This window comes from Hyla sarda, chromosome 1 (genome assembly GCF_029499605.1).
Source record: "Hyla sarda isolate aHylSar1 chromosome 1, aHylSar1.hap1, whole genome shotgun sequence".
NCBI classification, from domain to species: domain Eukaryota; kingdom Metazoa; phylum Chordata; class Amphibia; order Anura; family Hylidae; genus Hyla; species Hyla sarda.
In genome coordinates this window covers 173,132,145-173,149,338 of record NC_079189.1, presented here as the reverse complement: position 1 = coordinate 173,149,338, position 17,194 = coordinate 173,132,145, and the positions used below count along the sequence as shown (strand labels likewise).

The window sequence follows — 17,194 nt, the reverse complement described above, 5'->3', positions numbered from 1 at the left end:
ACTTATTAATTATGACTCCTAATTACGCAAGCACATTCCCCGCAGGGACATGAATTATCTGCCATAAGCGACTGTATGAAAAACACTGGGAAACAAATCACTCAAATAACTACTCATAAATTAAAGAAATGCTGCAAATGAAAAGCCCTCATTCAGTCCTGTGGGAGATTGACTATGTAACCTCCAAATCCATTTTGCTTCCTCATGTAGGAGGAGATTATCAATGTTGCCTTTACGTGGGCCTAATTTCACTTGACACAGACCCACATATTGTACATCTTGTATTCGACCGTCGTGTAATGCCCTCATATGTCTTGAGACTGGTGTATTTTTTCCAGTCCTAATAGAACTCAAATGTTGCGAGATCCTTTTTCGAAACTCTTGTGTAGTCTTTCCCACATACCACTTGGGGCAGGGGCATTGAGCAATGTACACTATATTGTGAGTAGAGTACTACAGTTAATAAACTGTCTAATGTCGTACTTACGTCCATCAACTGGATTAATCACCATTTTGCTCTTTTTCACCTGTTGACAGAAGCTACAGTGACCACATGGGTAGCGACCCACTGTTGTGTTCCTTAACCAACATTCTTTCCTTCCTAAGGGCATCAGATGACTGTGTACTAGTTGATCTTTAATACTGGGGCCTCTCCTAAAGGTGACACTGGGAGACTTACCTATCACCTGAGCAAGATCTAGATCTCTGGTGAGCAGATGCCAATGTCTCCGTAGTATTGCCATCACTTGGTCTGTGTGCCCGTCATATGTCCCTATACATCTGACCTTCTTCGAGGTCTCCACACTTCTGGTGGTAGTTAGAAGGGTATCCCTATCCGAACTACAGGCTCTCTGATACGCCCCAAATTCATGGTATAGCGTAACCAGACCATCCCACAACATCAGGACGTCATCAATATATATATTGATGACATCCTGATGGTGAGTGGATATGAGTGGATATATTGATAACATCCTGATGTTGTGGGATGGTCCGGTTACGCTATACCAAGAATTTGTGAGCAGACTAAATAACAATGACATTGGCATGGCTTTTACCTCAGAGGTCGGGGGAAGATCTATTCACTTCTTGGATTTAAACATCTATAATGATGAACAAAATCGTATACAAATGGATATATTCTTCAAGCAGACCTCGACCAACTCGCTCCTCCACTGGGGGAGCTGGCACCCGGGATCTCTAAAAAGGAGTATCCCGTGGGCCAGTACCTCAGGGCGAGGAGGAATTGCTGAGAGGAAGCTAACTTTCAAAAGGAAAGTCAAAACCTCTGTGGGAGGTTTAGACAGAGGGGTTACCCCAGGATACATCTGAAGAGGGTCGTATCAGAGAGCCTGTAGTTCAGATAGGGATACCCTTCTAACTACCACCAGAAGTGTGGAGACCTCGAAGAAGGTCAGATGTATAGGGACATATGACGGGCACACAGACCAAGTGATGGCAATACTACGGAGACATTGGCATCTGCTCACCCGGGATCTAGACCTTGCTCAGGTGATAGGTAAGTCTCCCAGTGTCACCTTTAGGAGATGCCCCAGTATTAAAGATCAACTGGTACACAGTAATCTGATGCCCGTAGGAAGGTAAGAATGTTGGTTAAGGAACACAACAATGGGTCGCTACCCATGTGGTCACTGTAGCTTCTGTCAACAGGTGAAAAAGAGCAAAATGGTGATTAATCCAGTTGATGGACATAAGTACGACATTAGACAGTTTATTAACTGTAGTACTCACAATATAGTGTACATTGCTCAATGCCCCTGCCCCAAGTGGTATGTGGGGAAGACTACACAAGAGTTTCGAAGAAAGGATCTCGCAACATTTGAGTTCTATTAGGACTGGAAAAGATACACCGGTCTCAAGACATATGAGGGCATTACACGACGGTCGAATACAAGATTTACAATTTGTGCGTCTGTGTCAAGTGAAATTAGGCCCACGTAAAGGCGACATTGATAATCTCCTGCTCCGTGAGGAAGCAAAATGGATTTGGAGGTTACATAGTCAATCTCCCATAGGACTGAATGAGGGCTTTTCATTTGCAGCATTTCTTTAATTTATGAGTAGTTATTTGAGTGATTTGTTTCCCAGTGTTTTTCATACAGTCGCTTATGGCAGATAATTCATGTCCCTGCGGGGAATGTGCTTGCATAATTAGGAATCACAATTAATAAGTTGTATGTCACGCACTCATGTACCACATATTGTGAGAGAAGAGATTGGCCTTGTTGGCGGTTATCAGTATTCCATTATCCTCCTCCGCTGGCCCCTATAAAGTGCTTAAAAATTAGGTGTTGGTTGGGTCGACAGAGTGAGAATAGAGGTGAGGCATTGTGGGTGACCATTACTGCCTCACCCGCTGCAGGCTCAAACATTGGTTATACCACCATAGGTTATCTGAGGACTCCATATATGGGGTATTTATAGATGCTTTAAATGAAAGAGGTAACAACTGCCCTCAAATATTAATAATGAGGGGTTATACCTTTGGACGGGTTTTTTTGCATTATTTGGTGTTTTTTATTTTTTAACTTTATGGAAATTGGGGTGTTAGGTAATTGCATAGGATCATTATTTAGAGTATATTTTTTTTATTGATTTGGTGATCACAGTTTCTTTAGAGTACTATGTTTAATTATATTCATACACAGGAATGGATTGGCTATATATTCAGGGTTTTTATTTCAAGCCATATATAGTTTTTGGATTTGTGGATAATTATTATGGGATACTTTTGGGATATTAGTACACACAGTTGGTTTCAGTAAACGCAGTTCACATTATTATTGATATATTTTCTCTTAGCAGTATGAGACTTATCTGGCCACTTTAGATTATGCTATTGTAAACCATGTCAGGGTATTAATATACATTTGTTTATGCTAATTTGGCCATCATTAATAAGGCCGTCATCTATGAATATTGTCCCATTATGTCACTGTGCTGGGAATTATAATTGTTATATTACCATAGCCTATTGTAAGGTGCATTGGCAATAATTTCCCAGCGTAGGCGCATTGCAGGGAACTAGCGTAGTCAGAGGACAAGTTCCTGCGCAGGCGTACTGTAAGTAGCGGACGGAGTTAGAGGATAAGTCCCAGCACAGGCGCAGTAGACATTTAGAGTTCCGACGGAATACGTACTTTAGGCGCATGCGCAAGATAGGGAGCGGCTGCAGGAGGAACAAAGCAGCTCGGCGCAATCGCAGAGGGACTCATGGAATGTACGTGTAAGTATAAGTTCTACATCAGCTGATGCGCGCATGTGTCGCGCGGACAGATGACAACATAGGGGGCTAGACATGCGGACCTATGAGGAGAAGATACTTAGGTATGTTCATATCAGTAATGATTTACTATTGGCCAAGTGGACCATGTAGACCTAGGAAGTGATAGGAGATATAGGCTTATCATTTAGGTATTTCTAACAACTATTATGATTGGAGGAATAATAGGTCCACTATTGATGATGCTAAGGGGACGTCTATAAATAGCCCCCTCCGCCATTTTGGACTGTTGTTGCCACTGTTTTGCCTCTTGAGAACGCCGTGGAGACGGCGAAACATGTAGAGGCGGCAATATATTGTTTTTAATTGTAGAGCTTACAGGGATTTAGGGTTACTGCAGTACCCTTTATTTTGGAGGCTCTAGGGCTCCGCTTATACAGTTATTATCCCTGATAGCGCTGGCTTTTAAAATATTTTTTCTGGGATTATATATTTTTTACATGTATCAATAAAAGTTAATTTTTAGAGGGGCTTGTTAATAGAGGTGTTTTTCACCCCGGGCTACAGCCCTGGGGTTTAGTTTTTAAGCATCAGTGTCACCTGCACGACCTGTCTGTACCGATAGGTTAGTGCAGGTGACACTGATGACAGATTTCCTTTAATGTTATGGCTTGGATTGGTGTATTAATATATAATATTTTTGCATTTGGAAAAATGTTTATCTCTATTCATCATAACAAGATTAATAATAGTATTTCTTTTATTTCTTGTAGAGTGATGGTCTCCCTGCCCTTGTCACATTGAAAAAAGGTCTTGTTGCCCTGGCTAGGCAGTGGATGAAGTTTATTGTTGTCACTCCAGCTTTTAAGGGGGTACGTTTGGTCAGACCAACCCAGCCAATGAAACCACTAAATACTCTGAGGAGAGATGAGGATGATCTGAATGGTTTGGAGAATGGTGGAGCTCTGCAGAGTGATACCAGTGCAGATGGTGCTGAGTTTGAGTTTGATGCAGGTATGTTACATTCATGTCCTCTAGTTTATACATATGGCAGTGTCAGGCAAATATATATCTTTATAGACCTTAGTGATGTCACTGGTGGGCCTTAGATGTTTGCACCATTTATTTTTTGTGCATAGTGCACCAAAATACATTGTCCCAGCCATGACTACAGTAAAAAATAATTCTCAGTGTTTATATCCTAAATGATAAAATAGGAAACTATTAATGTTTATCAATTACTAACTATATTTTGTTTGGGTTGAGCCAATTAACAGGAATCTGTCAGCTCTTTTTGCTGTAGACACTGTAGTATAGCGCTTAGGTAGTTGATGGGGAGCTAAGAGACATGCAGGGCTCTGGCACTTTAATAGATTGGTACCACCACCTTGACACTTGTCTGAAAAATAATATGGGCTCACATTCACTAATAATAGAAAGTAGTTTTCTTTTGTGAGTTTTTTTCCCTGACGGTATTATCCTAAGTTTGGCACCTTTTTCCAGAGCTCAAATCCACCACATTTTATGTGGGAACATTAGTAAATATGTTTTTCACCCTCTTTGAGAAGACCACACCAGAATTTGTGTGACAGATTTTATGGTCCACCATACACTGGGTCTGTGGGTGGACATAACTCGGGACCGCGGGTCGGGTTCTTGTCATAACTGGAAGATGGCCACTGCTATCAGCAGCAGACATCTGCCGTTTATGGCGGATATTGGAGATCACTCCTATGTCATGATCTATATGGAACACGGCATTTAAACAATAAATGCTGCTATTTCCTGGTGTCTAGTGGTCAGCCACACCCCCCACATCAGGTCACATATATGCAAAAGTGGTACCTGGCATCGAACAACATTTTTTTTCCCTATTTCTATTGTTGTATTCTTTTTTATGCCATTAACCCCTTAAGGACCAAGGGCGTACAGGTACGCCTTTGCTCCCTGGTACTTAGGGACCAAGGGCATACCTGTACCCTGTACACCGGACCGGGGTGACTGCTGATATCTATCGGCGATCGCCGCAAATCGCCGGCGATTCAGATTCAGACCGGCGATTCTGGGTCAATCGGGTCTCTGGTGACCCGGAAAAAGGGGGAATGGGGCTGTCCGAGACAGCCCCATTCACCCTTACCCAGCAGGAGTGAGGTGGCACGGGTGCCACCTCACAATCACGTGATTGATCGGTCAGAACGACCAACCAATCACGACCCTGCTGGGCGATAATCGGGGCGGCGATCGGGGCCAGCGGGGGTCTCTTACCTCTCCCTGGTCCAGCGTGGGTCCCCTCTGGTGCGGTGGTGGCGACAGGAGAAGCAGGATCGGTGGCGGCGGTCCCGGCGGCAGGATACAGCAGAAGGTGAGGCCTGTTCACCTCCTGCTGTTGCTTAGCAACAACTCTCAGCATGCAAAGCCAAAGGGCATGCTGGGAGTTGTAGTTTTGCAACAGCTGGAGTTCCAACTACAACTCCCGGCATACCCTTTGGTAGTCTGTGCATGCTTGGGGTTGTAGTTATGCAACAGCTGGAGGCAGATTTTTTCTATGAAAAAGTGTGCATCCAGCTGTTGCATAACTACAACTCCCAACATTCACAGACTACCAAAGGGCATGCTGGGAGTTGTAGCAGTGTGCCTCCAGCTGTTGCAAAACTACAACTCTCAGCATGCCCTTTGACTGTAAATGCATGCTGATTGTTGCAGTTTTGCAACACCCGGAGACACATTGGTTGTGAAACAGAGTTTGTATCCTAACTCAGTGTTTTGCAACCAGTGTGCCTCCAGCTGTTGCAAACATACATCTCCTAGCATGCACTGAGAGACTGTACATGCTGTGCGTTCTAGTTTGGCAACAACTGGAGCACACTGGTTGCGAAACACTGAGTTAGGATACAAACTCTGTTTCACAACCAATGTGTCTCCAGCTGTTGCAAAAGTGCTCTGTTTTTAATGATCCCATTTCCTACCAGGCACAGTCTTCAAACTACGTTTCCCAGCAGTCCCCTCTTCCCCTGGCATTATGTGGGCACCCCACTGCAGGGTGCCTGTTCTGTCAAAGTGACCTCGCAGGGAATGCAAGGAAATTGAGCTGCAAGCCAGGGTTTTTAGAATACCGCTTTAACTTGCCTTGATTTGTTTCATTTTTCACCAGATCTAATGTAATTACACTTAAAGGGGTACTCTGCCCCTAGACATCTTATCCCCTTTCCAAAGGATAGGGGATAAGATGTCTGATCGTGGGGGTCCCTCCGATGGGAACCCCCGCGATCTCTCCTTCAGCACCCCATGTCATCTGTTGGACAGAGCGAACTTTGCTCCGTGCCCGATGACGGGCGATACAGGGGCCACAATATTGTGTTGTTACGGCGCCCCCCCCCCCTCCCATAGACTTGCACCGAGGGGGTGAGGCGTGACGTCACCAGGGCCCGAGGCTGTGACATCACGGGGATGACACAGGGTGCTGCAGGAGAGATCGCGGGGGTTCCCAGCGGTGGGACCACCGCAATCACACATCTTATTCCCTATCCCTTGGATAGGGAATAAGATGTCTAGGGGCGGAGTACCCCTTTAACAGAAACTAGACAAGGAACATAAGACACCATCTGCATTGCTGATAAGACATCTAACTTTAGTTAACTTTGTCTTACATACATTTTCTTTGATGTTCTGTTTAGCTACGATCAGTGAACACACCATGCTTCTCGAAGGGACCAATACCCGGCCTCCACCTGCAGGTGTTTCTTCTGGCCCTGTAAGTGGGGCTGAAATTATTAGGAAGTTATCGAAGTCTCATGCTCATACTGATTCAGCTCTGAAGATTAAAGTGAGTTCTTTTTCTTTTTGGATGCATTCTGACTATCTCAATCTTATTTTACATCCCCTTGTTGTATGTAAGTTTAATAATATAAGTTCCTGGTTCAATTTATGCTACATATAGCTAAGACAACTATACAGTTGCAAAGAATATAGTCTGTGTCAGTGAAAGTGGGTAGGAGTATGTGGTTGGGCACAAAGGCAAGGGAATAATAGGAAATGGGTTGGCTAATCCTGGGCACTTGCTGTGCTGGGAAATGCAAGAATAGTGCTTCGCTATCTTTGGTGGCTCCATAGAATAAGTGGTACACATGCTAACCTGTCACTGTTCGGCTGGGAGAGTCTGGTCCCCATTCTCGAGTTTGTGTGGAGTCCCATAGCATAGCAAAAATCCACCAATGCACTGGATGACAAGTGTAAATATTCTTGGCTCTGTACCTTCTGCTACTGTCACAAAATTACCTCCGGGCTGCTTCGAGTTTTCTGTAGATGGCGTAAGATCTTTTTTATTTATTTATTGTTTTTTTAAGTATTTAAGTTTTGCATTTTTTAACGTACATACGCCACCAACAAGCTGGAATAATAAACATGAACAACAACAGACTCCGTGGGTCCCAGGGGACTATATGTGAAGCAAAGACAGGGAATCAAATCTACAAAAGTGGGCGGCAGCAGGGCACATCTGAGACCGAACCAGAGGAGGCCCAACAAGGACAAACACACGCACACAGACGCAAACACGCAAACCCAACCCCTCCCCTCCCAGCTCCTCCCCCTACTGGGACAAACTAGTTGGAGGGTCCGCTGACACATCCAGCAGAAGCCAAGGGGTTCATACTCTGTCAAAATTCTTAGGGCACTTGCGACTCACATATAGGGCTTGATACAACTGGACATATTTGTTGACCATATTAAGCCAATGAGACAGCGGGGGAGGGGAAGTATCCTTCCAGGTTATCACTACCCCTTTACGAGCGCAGAATAGCAGGAAGCGAATCATCAAACGTCGGTGTGAGCTAGAGACCACGTCATTAATAACTTCCAGCAAGCATACCACCGGAGTAAGAAAAAAAGGAAAGTCCAGATTATCAGCAAGAAACTCCATAACCTCCCTCCAGAAGACAGCAACGACAGGACACTCCCACACTGCATGCAGAAAAGTACCAACTTCCACAGAGCATCGGATACATAAATCAGACTGAGAAACACCAATGTGTTTAAGCTTAGCAGGGGTGTAATATAACCTCAGAACATATCTTGATTGTATCAGCATATCTCGACTACTGACCACAGTAGCATAATAGGAACATTCAACCTCCTTCCATTGACTGTCAGACAAATCCAGAGATGTCATCACCCATTTATGGAAGGCTTGTAAGGAAGGGTTTGGTCCCAGTGTCTGGAGGAGCACATAAGCTTGAGTAAGGGGTTTAGAAAGGTCCTTAGTGCCCAGGAGAAGCTCCACCTCAGAAAACACAGGGGTAAACATCAGGTAGCCATACTGCGCTTGAACTGCGTGTCGGAGCTGGAGATACCTAAAGAAGGCATTTCCAAGGATGCCATAACGTTCCTTCATATCTGAAAAGGACAAGAAAACTTGGTCTTCCCCAAACAGGTGAAGCACGAATTTAACATTATGAGGACCCCAAAAACCGGCCTCCTGTAACCCATGTAGGTGAGGTAAATGTACATTCCCCCACAAGGGTGCCCTAGGATAAACCAGTGGTTGTGGAAATTTGCTCTCCACCACAGACCACACCTTAGCAATAGTCTGAAGAGGAACAGGAAAGAAAGAACGAGAGTTATATGGCGTAAGATTTCTGACTACAAATCATCTTTGCCACTCCCTGCAGTGAGCTGGAGTTTGTGCAATATCTGTGTTTTTTGCAGATTCTGAAGATCAGTTTTATAGGTACGTTAGCTTAGTACCCGCCGCTGCCTGGGTTTTCCTACTTAATCCTTGTGGTGGAGGAAAAGCAACAAAGGAGGAAGCTTTTGTCCTCATATCCTGTTCTTAAATCCTGACCCCATATCCCCTCATCATATCCAGACCCCAAATCCTCTCCTCATATCCTGACTCCAAATCCCCTCCTCATATTCTGACCTAATATTCTGTCCTCATATCTCGACCTCTTACCCAGTCTCCATATCCTGTCCCCATTTCACGTCCTCATATCCCCTCCCCATATCCCGTCCCCATATCACGTCTTCATTTCTAATCCTTATCCCGTCCTCATATCCTGTCCCCATTTCACGTCCTCATATACCATCCCCATATCTGACCTCATGTCCTGTCCCCATATCCCGTCCTAATATCCCGTCCTCATTTCTAATCCTCATATCCCGTTCCCATATCCCATTCCCATATCCTGTCCCCATTTCTATTCCTTATAACCAGACCTCATATCCCGTCCTCATTTCTAATCCTCATATCCCATCCTTATATCCTGTCTCCATATCCTGCCCTCATATCTAATCCCCATTTTTTTATTCCTCATATCCCTTCCTCAGGTGAGGCTGAGTTGTGATGTAGATGAAAATAAAATGGGTGTGGCTCAAAGGATGGGAATGTCTTTGCGAGAGAGAGGTCATGGAATTGGGGGGGTGTGGCTTGCCTGCTGGACTGACACATTCACCAGGAGATGAAAAGCAGAGCTTGTGGAGTAAGGCCCTAGAAGTCCCATATACTTGCACGGGACTTGAAACAAAAACCCCATCCTTCACATATGGGGGTAGGTTAGGGTTAATTTAACTATTATATATTTTTATTTGACATATAAGTAGCATGTGACCAAGTATTATAGAAATATCTCCAGCTGTACGGAAGTTATGCATTAACATACATTTCCCATAGACTTGTATGACCCTAGCAAATAGGGGTGGGTAAGGGTTAAATCTTATGTTTGTTGTAGAAATATTAGTAACATGTACCAAGTTTCATGTTAATATATTTAGCCATTTGAAAGTGATGCTGGAATATACACAAATACATACATACATACACACATTGAGTTTTATATATATATATATATATATATATATATATATATATATATATATATATATATATATATATAAAATGTGTGTGTGTGTATATATATATATATATATATATATATATATATATATATGGATTTGTAACTGATGCTTGATACTTAACAGTAGTGCAGCTCACAACATAGGCCAAGTGAGGGAGGCCAAGGTTAACTGATGATGGCAAAAATACCTGATGTGCCTAAAATATTTAGGAAAAAGCAGTATACAAAGAAAGATTAGTCCTCCAGTTCTACAGATGGTTTTAATCTCTTAATAAAATATATTTAACAAATATCTGATATGTTGACAAAAACAAATAAAATGTGCACCTTTGGTCTTGTTATGAATTCATGTCTTCTGATCTTAGGCCTCTTTCACAATGCTTGCAGGCTATGCTATATGGAGCTCCGTCAGCAATTCTGTCTTAGAAGAGAAAAAAATAGTGCTTGCACTTTTGTGCACTTTTTTTTTTTTTGCCCCCACTGATCTCTGGTAAACTCAAATCTGACTTAAGTCAATGGGATCCGTCAGGACCCAGTGGTCACCTGAACAATCTGGAAATGGGATGGAGCACAACGGCAACGTGAACATAGCCTAACTGGAAGTTATTTGTATTATGAAACCAAATAGTGGATAGATAAACATTTAATGAGATAAAAAGTCAAATATACAGAACTATTCATATAAAGTCTGCCCCAGGGCCCTTGAGGTTGCTCTATGTTCTGCCATTGATCTAACAATCTTCATAATCCAGACTACATAAAAGCGTGAGGTGCCAGACTTACAGAGACAGGTGTGATTGACAGCCATTATGTGCCAATCAGTGGTGCTTCTTCAGACTGAAGAAGCACCACTGATTGGCGCGAAGCAGCTGTCAATCACACCAGTCTCTGTAAGTCCGGCACCCCATGCTTTTATATTGTTTGCACCGACTGACAAAGAATTATCCGCAAATCGATCATCTAACAGTGAGTGACGTTCTGTTCTTTTCGTATATACATTGGATTGGACTATGTGTCTTAAGTGATAAAGCACCTTTTTGATCGTAATAGTCCACACTGCTATGAATACTGCTGCATGTACTCTGGTAGTCTAGGCTTGTGTGAGTGAAATGTGAGCAGTGCTGGTCACTGTGCCTTTAAAGCTTGTGGCTTCATAGTTCAAACCTCCCCTTCCTGTCTTTAAAGGGGTTGTCCTGGCACCAGAAAAGGTCCTACCTGTTCTTCTCCCTGGCATTCCACTTTTGTTTACCGGTCGTCTCAGAAGTATACTGTTATGAGAGGAGGTGGGGTCAGTCACGATCACCATGTGCAAACAAAACCACATATTGGACACATGTGATAATCTTGACTGGCCCCGCCCCCTCTCGTCTCATAACAGTATATTTCCAAGATAACCAGGGAGTGGAAGTGGAGCACCGGGTAGGACCTTTTCTGCTTCCCACATCCCTTTAAATCTTTGCTCATGCGGCACTAGTTAATTGGTATGTTAGGTTAAGTGAACATCTTCATCTGAACTCTGTCACAGATTCTGTTGATAATAGAAAAATCTGAGCTGAATGGTTTGTTGCAGAATAGACACAAACTGGTCCAGAAGAATCCCATTGACCTTTATTGGGGTCCCTCAGGTTTTCCTCTAATACCTGATTTTTTGCAGGATTTGAGTAGAGAAAAAAAAAAACAGCTCGCAGTATTTTTTCTCTCTGCTCCTGTCCTACTATTTCGACGGATTCTTCAAATAGAGCTCCCTGAGCTCCAATGCACATGTGAACAAGGCCTAATATGTAAGACAATCTGATTAATTCTCAGCAAATGTCTTGTGTTTCCTAAAAACATATGTTTTTAGGCTGGGTTGCCACATTTTATTTATTGTCCCCTTTCTTTTTTTCACCATTAGTCTTTGAAACCTCATCTCTTCATTTAACACTTTCCTGACACTCCCTGTGCCCTAAGGCTCTTGAATACACAGATACTGGTTGGAGGACTGGTTCATGCACTACAGTATTGAGATGATTGGGCATTGTACAGAACAAGCTCCTTTACCTCCTTTGTTACCCCTGTTTGCTCATAGATTTTTTTATGAGGAGGGCTCTCGCTCCTCTTGTTTGAACTATTAGTTACTCTGTACTGTCTGACATGCAGTACCCTCTTTTTAGTAAAGTGCTGCAGAATATGTTAGTGCTATATAAATAAAGATTATTATTATTGTATATTTATTTTATATAGCTCGAGGGATTGCTTTAACAGTCTCTCAGCTTCTATGAACTACTATTCTCCTGTTCTACTTTGTCACTTGGCATTACATGAACATAGATGTGCTGTATTGCTTTCCTGAATATCTAAATCCCCGGGCGCCAAATTATCTCTGCTCATGTCTTGTCAAATCATATTCTTATGCAAAGTATATGTGTTCTTTTTTTTATTGTTAAAGGGGACCCACCCATATCAGTCTTTAAGCTACACTAGTGGAGACACCGCAAATGATTCTCCTGCTCATGTCAGTAGATCTGGAATGCCTGTGAAAGAGAGCCCGAGGAAAGAAAGTCTTCTGAGCTACTTAACTGGGAGTTTCCCAAGTCTTCACAATCTCTTGGATGGAACACCACAGAGGAATGCTACAGCTGTTAAAAGCAGTTCTCTTACGAGGACAGGTATTAGTTCTATTTCTATGCCCATGGTTCTCCCCTTTAATTCTATAAAATGTTCTGTGTATTTTAATATGAATTTATATGATATTTACTTATTTTTTGTTTAGACTTTACAACATTTAAAGGGGTCCTCCGGTGCTTAGACATCTTATTCAAGCCTATGGGAGGGTGCGTGACAGCTATCACGCCCCCTCCCGTAGGCTTGCATTGAGAGGCGGAGCGTGACGTCACACGCCGCCGTCCCTGTGGTCGCCGGTAATCAGACCAAGAGCGAACACGCTCCGGGGACTGATTACAAACGGGGTGCCGCGTGCAAGATCACGGGGGTCCCCAGTGGCGGGACTCCCGTGATCAGGCATCTTATCCCCTATCCTTTGGATTGGGGATAAGATGTCTAAGCACCGGAGAACCCCTTTAAGCGTAAGTATATAGCCGCTTTAATAGGTTAATATACGTTAAGGCCCCCAGTGGACATTAGGCTGCTCTTTACTGTTATTTACTGTTTAAATCAGCAAGTGCAAACAACACCCTCATGTGTTTTTTCCAATGGCTGCACAATGTTGCCGGTTATCGTCTGAAAACACTCATAAATCACAAACAGACTTTTTAATTTTTTAACAGTGTGTGAACATAGCCTTATATGTTTCACAACAAGAAATTATAGTAAACTCATTGGTTATCTTACCTTACTAAGATTTTAATCAATTATCACTGCCAAAATGATCAGTGCTTTGCTTTACTACTTACATATGCCAGACTTAAAACATTGCAACATTATTTGTATCATGGAGAAGTCATTTAGGTGCAAAATATAAAAGCTGCTCCATATTTAAATTTGCTTTAAAGCATTATTTCCCAAATGGTCCTAAAAGGGTACACCTCTGTTGACATGATAAGCAATGATGTTTAAAGTGTACCTGCTGTTAGCAAAAACTTTTGATATAATGAAGATACTATTATATGTATATTTGTAATATACATTGATAAAAAATGTGTATATTTTTGGGTAAAAAAAAGGCTGTCCCTGCAGTTATTGCCTGTGTGTCTCTATGAAGAGTCCAAATACAGGAATTGAGGACAGGACAAGCGGGGGATTTGTGCAGGCTCCTGGCCTGTCAATCATCCTGCTGTGTGAGCCGAGAGCATGTCACATAGCCTCACTGCACAAGTCAATAGCTGCAGGGACAAAATATACACATTTTTTAACCAATGTATATAAAAAGTTTTTTTTTTTTATGACTGGTACATTTAAAGGAGTTATCCAGTCTAAAATGTATCCCCTCTCCGCAGGAGCCCTCTGTGATCTCCTGCACCACTCCGTACACAAAGCTTTGTCGACCACTGAACGAAGCAGTGGCCAACATGCCCCTCTCCTTACGGGAGAGACGGAAATACAGCATTCGAGTATCTCTGGCTCTCCCATAGAGATGCATGAAGGGGTTCTTTATGCCATACACACTTCACTCATGCAGGGCGCCGGGCAGGAGATTGTAGGAGGCCCCAGCGGTAGATGCCCCAGCCCCCCACCGGGGTATTCAGCCTGCTATTTATCTTCCTAGTAAAAATCCTTTTTTTGCACAGAGCAACTTATTAATGATGAATGATCAGCTTGATAAGTGAGTGACTAGAATCTGACTTGCTGCCAGCTAGGAGGCCATTAAAACAATGGATCTTGTGAAAATGATATGCTAGTCGGCAATGCCTCCAGTAAATGTCACATTTTCATTTACTAGTTGTGTTGGCAATAATAATAATTTCTAGGTTGGCTTGATCACTGAAGAATGTTCCTTACATAATCTTCCTTACATACCATGTATACTGACCAGTTATTTCTTTGATCACTTAGAAATGATCGAGCTGTAATGGTAATTGAATAGTGAATAGACCTTTACTAATAAATTATTCCCTTTTTAGTTTCTGTGCCCAGCAGCCATGTTTTTGTTGCTCAGCAGCTTCTCTGTCAGGAGGTTTGTGTGTTTATTGCTTAGTGCTGTGTGAAAGCAGAACTTACAATGCTGGGGAATACATTGATATCTCTACTACTTCAAAATGTACTGTTCCCTCTAGAATTACCACATTACACTAAAACCTAGGCACAGAGGCAGTGTTACTTGTACCATCCTTGAGCTGCTGTTATGCAATAAAAGAAAGCAAAAGATTTTAAGTATAGTGCTGTGAAGAATTATTTTATTGTAAGGTAAACGAGTAAACAAATAGATGCTGCTTTTTCATGATCGTTCCATTTATTAAAGATAAAAATGTATTCAAAACCTACATCACCCATGTGAAAGTGTAATGCCCCCTTAAGCCTAACAACTGGTTGTTCCCTTCTTGGCAGTACCAACAGCAACACACCTTTGCAATATTTTCCGATCATTTACATCACTGAATTTTGGCACATTCTTCTTTGCAGAATTGTTGTAATTCAGCCATTTAAGATGGTTTTCGAGAATAAATATTCAATTGAAAGGAAAACTGTCACATATTTTCTCCCGCACTATCCACAGGTATTGGTGGATAGTGCGGAAGACGCTGATTAAAACGAGCCCTACCTTGGTCTGATCCGCGCCGCCGTTCGCCCGCAATTGTAGTTTTAATCTCTGGGTATATCCTGCTGTAACTGGCAAAGGTGGTGCTTCTGCGGGCTAACGGACACTGACGTCAGCGCCGCTCATGAATATTCATCCCTCCTGTTCTCCCTCTCTTCGCCGCTTCTTACCAGAGGGAGGGATGAATATTCATGAGCAACGCTGACGTCAGTGTCAGTTAGCCCGCAGAAGCACCGCCTTTGCCAGTTACAGCAGGATATACACAGAGATTAAAACAACAATTGCGGGCGAACGGCGGCGCGGATCAGACCAAGGTAGGGCTCGTTTTAATCAGCGTCTCCCGCACTATCCACTAATACCTGTGGATAGTGCGGGAGAAAATATGTGACAGTTTTCCTTTAATGTCTCATCACAGCATCTTAGTGAAAATAATATATGGCTCGAGAAGAGTCCCATTCCTTGATTCACAATAGAAATAGACTCGACACTCATATGCAATTAAGTATGTGTAGATTTATTCTGCATATTTAGTAATCCAACATATTATTTACTTGACGTTTCAATCCATATGAGGATCTTCATCAGATGTCTAGTATTGCTGCGGAGGCTGGTGCTGGAAAACGGCTTAAAGCCAGGATTAGAAGAAGGTCTGTGATGCGATCCACATCTCGATCATTGATCGCATCAAAGAGCTTCTTCTAATCCCGGCTTTAGGCCGTTTTCCAGCACCAGCCTCCGCAGCAATCCTAGACATCTGATGAAGATCCTCATATGGATTGAAATGTCATGTAAATAATCTGTTGGATTGCTGAATATGCAGAATAAATCTACACATACTTAATTGCATATGAGTGCAAAGTCTATTTTGTCATCACAGCATCTTTGCAGGATTCAAATTGGAACTTTGACTCGAAACCCCTAAATTTTGTTTATTTTGACTGATGTGGAATGTGGTGTTGGCTGTACACTAGATGTAACAGGACTGATGTCTTCCAAAAAGTTCCACCTGTAACTCATCAGTCCACACAATATTATCCTAAATGTCTTGGGGGGTCATCTTGACGTTACTTTTTCACATAGGACTTAGGTAGGGCTAAACAGCAGCTTTCCTTTAATAAATGAAATTATCGTTTAATGGGTATGTTCCCACTCTGTTTTTTCTAGCCACCTTTTGAAGCTTATTTTGGTCAGAATGTTTATCAAATTAGGAGTAGACCTGGGACATAGAAAATCTGTGTTAATGGACCCACTCCCAATATTGATAAAAAAATACTGAAAAAATAAGGCTAAAAGTGGGAACATAGCCAAAAACAACATTTTGTGTTTTCTTGGGTTATCCTTGATAAGTATTAAAAGTAATTTGATGATCTGAATCACTCCATTTGTGGAAGGGATGGATTACAGTATGTTAGAGAAAAATATTTTGACAAGTTATCTTGCATTATTTGCTATGTGTCTGTTCACTCTCAGCTGTATTTTATTTTTTCAGTAATTGCTGCACTATTATTTGTTTGATGTATATTTCCATAGTTCATCTGTCTTTCTCACCAACAATATGTGACATTGCACTGTCTGTATCCTTGTTTGTCCACAAAAGAGCACAACTGCATGTCCTAGTAGATAGCAACTTTGTATTGGTTACATTATTTTAGTTGCACGTACAAAACCATAAGATAACTGAAAAATTCTGTCAGTTGCAGTGTACCCACTGGGTGTTTTACACAGCTAAAATTTTGTAGTATTTAACAATTGTATAACGTATTAAAAGTGTGATTCTTTTTAGATGGCCTATAATTGTTTTGGCCAATTTACAGTTCACTATATTGATGGTTTACAGTGAAGTGCACCTTTTAGACACCATATTACTCAGTGGATAATCATGTCTTATATGTTCTTTCTTGGGCG

The 17,194-nt window shown here is 42.2% G+C and overlaps 1 protein-coding gene across 9 annotated transcripts in view; it reads left to right on the top strand.

Annotated features, from left to right (window-relative positions):
- Window positions 1–17,194, top strand: part of BLTP1 (bridge-like lipid transfer protein family member 1) — a 302,200-nt gene that overhangs the window by 171,925 nt on the left and 113,081 nt on the right. For all 9 annotated transcript variants that reach the window (XM_056564084.1, XM_056564133.1, XM_056564123.1 and 6 more), the window contains exons 40-42: window positions 4,018–4,258; window positions 6,919–7,067; window positions 12,524–12,743. In XM_056564084.1, the coding sequence (XP_056420059.1) occupies window positions 4,018–4,258; window positions 6,919–7,067; window positions 12,524–12,743 (610 nt within the window). The remainder of the gene's footprint in view (window positions 1–4,017; window positions 4,259–6,918; window positions 7,068–12,523; window positions 12,744–17,194) is intronic.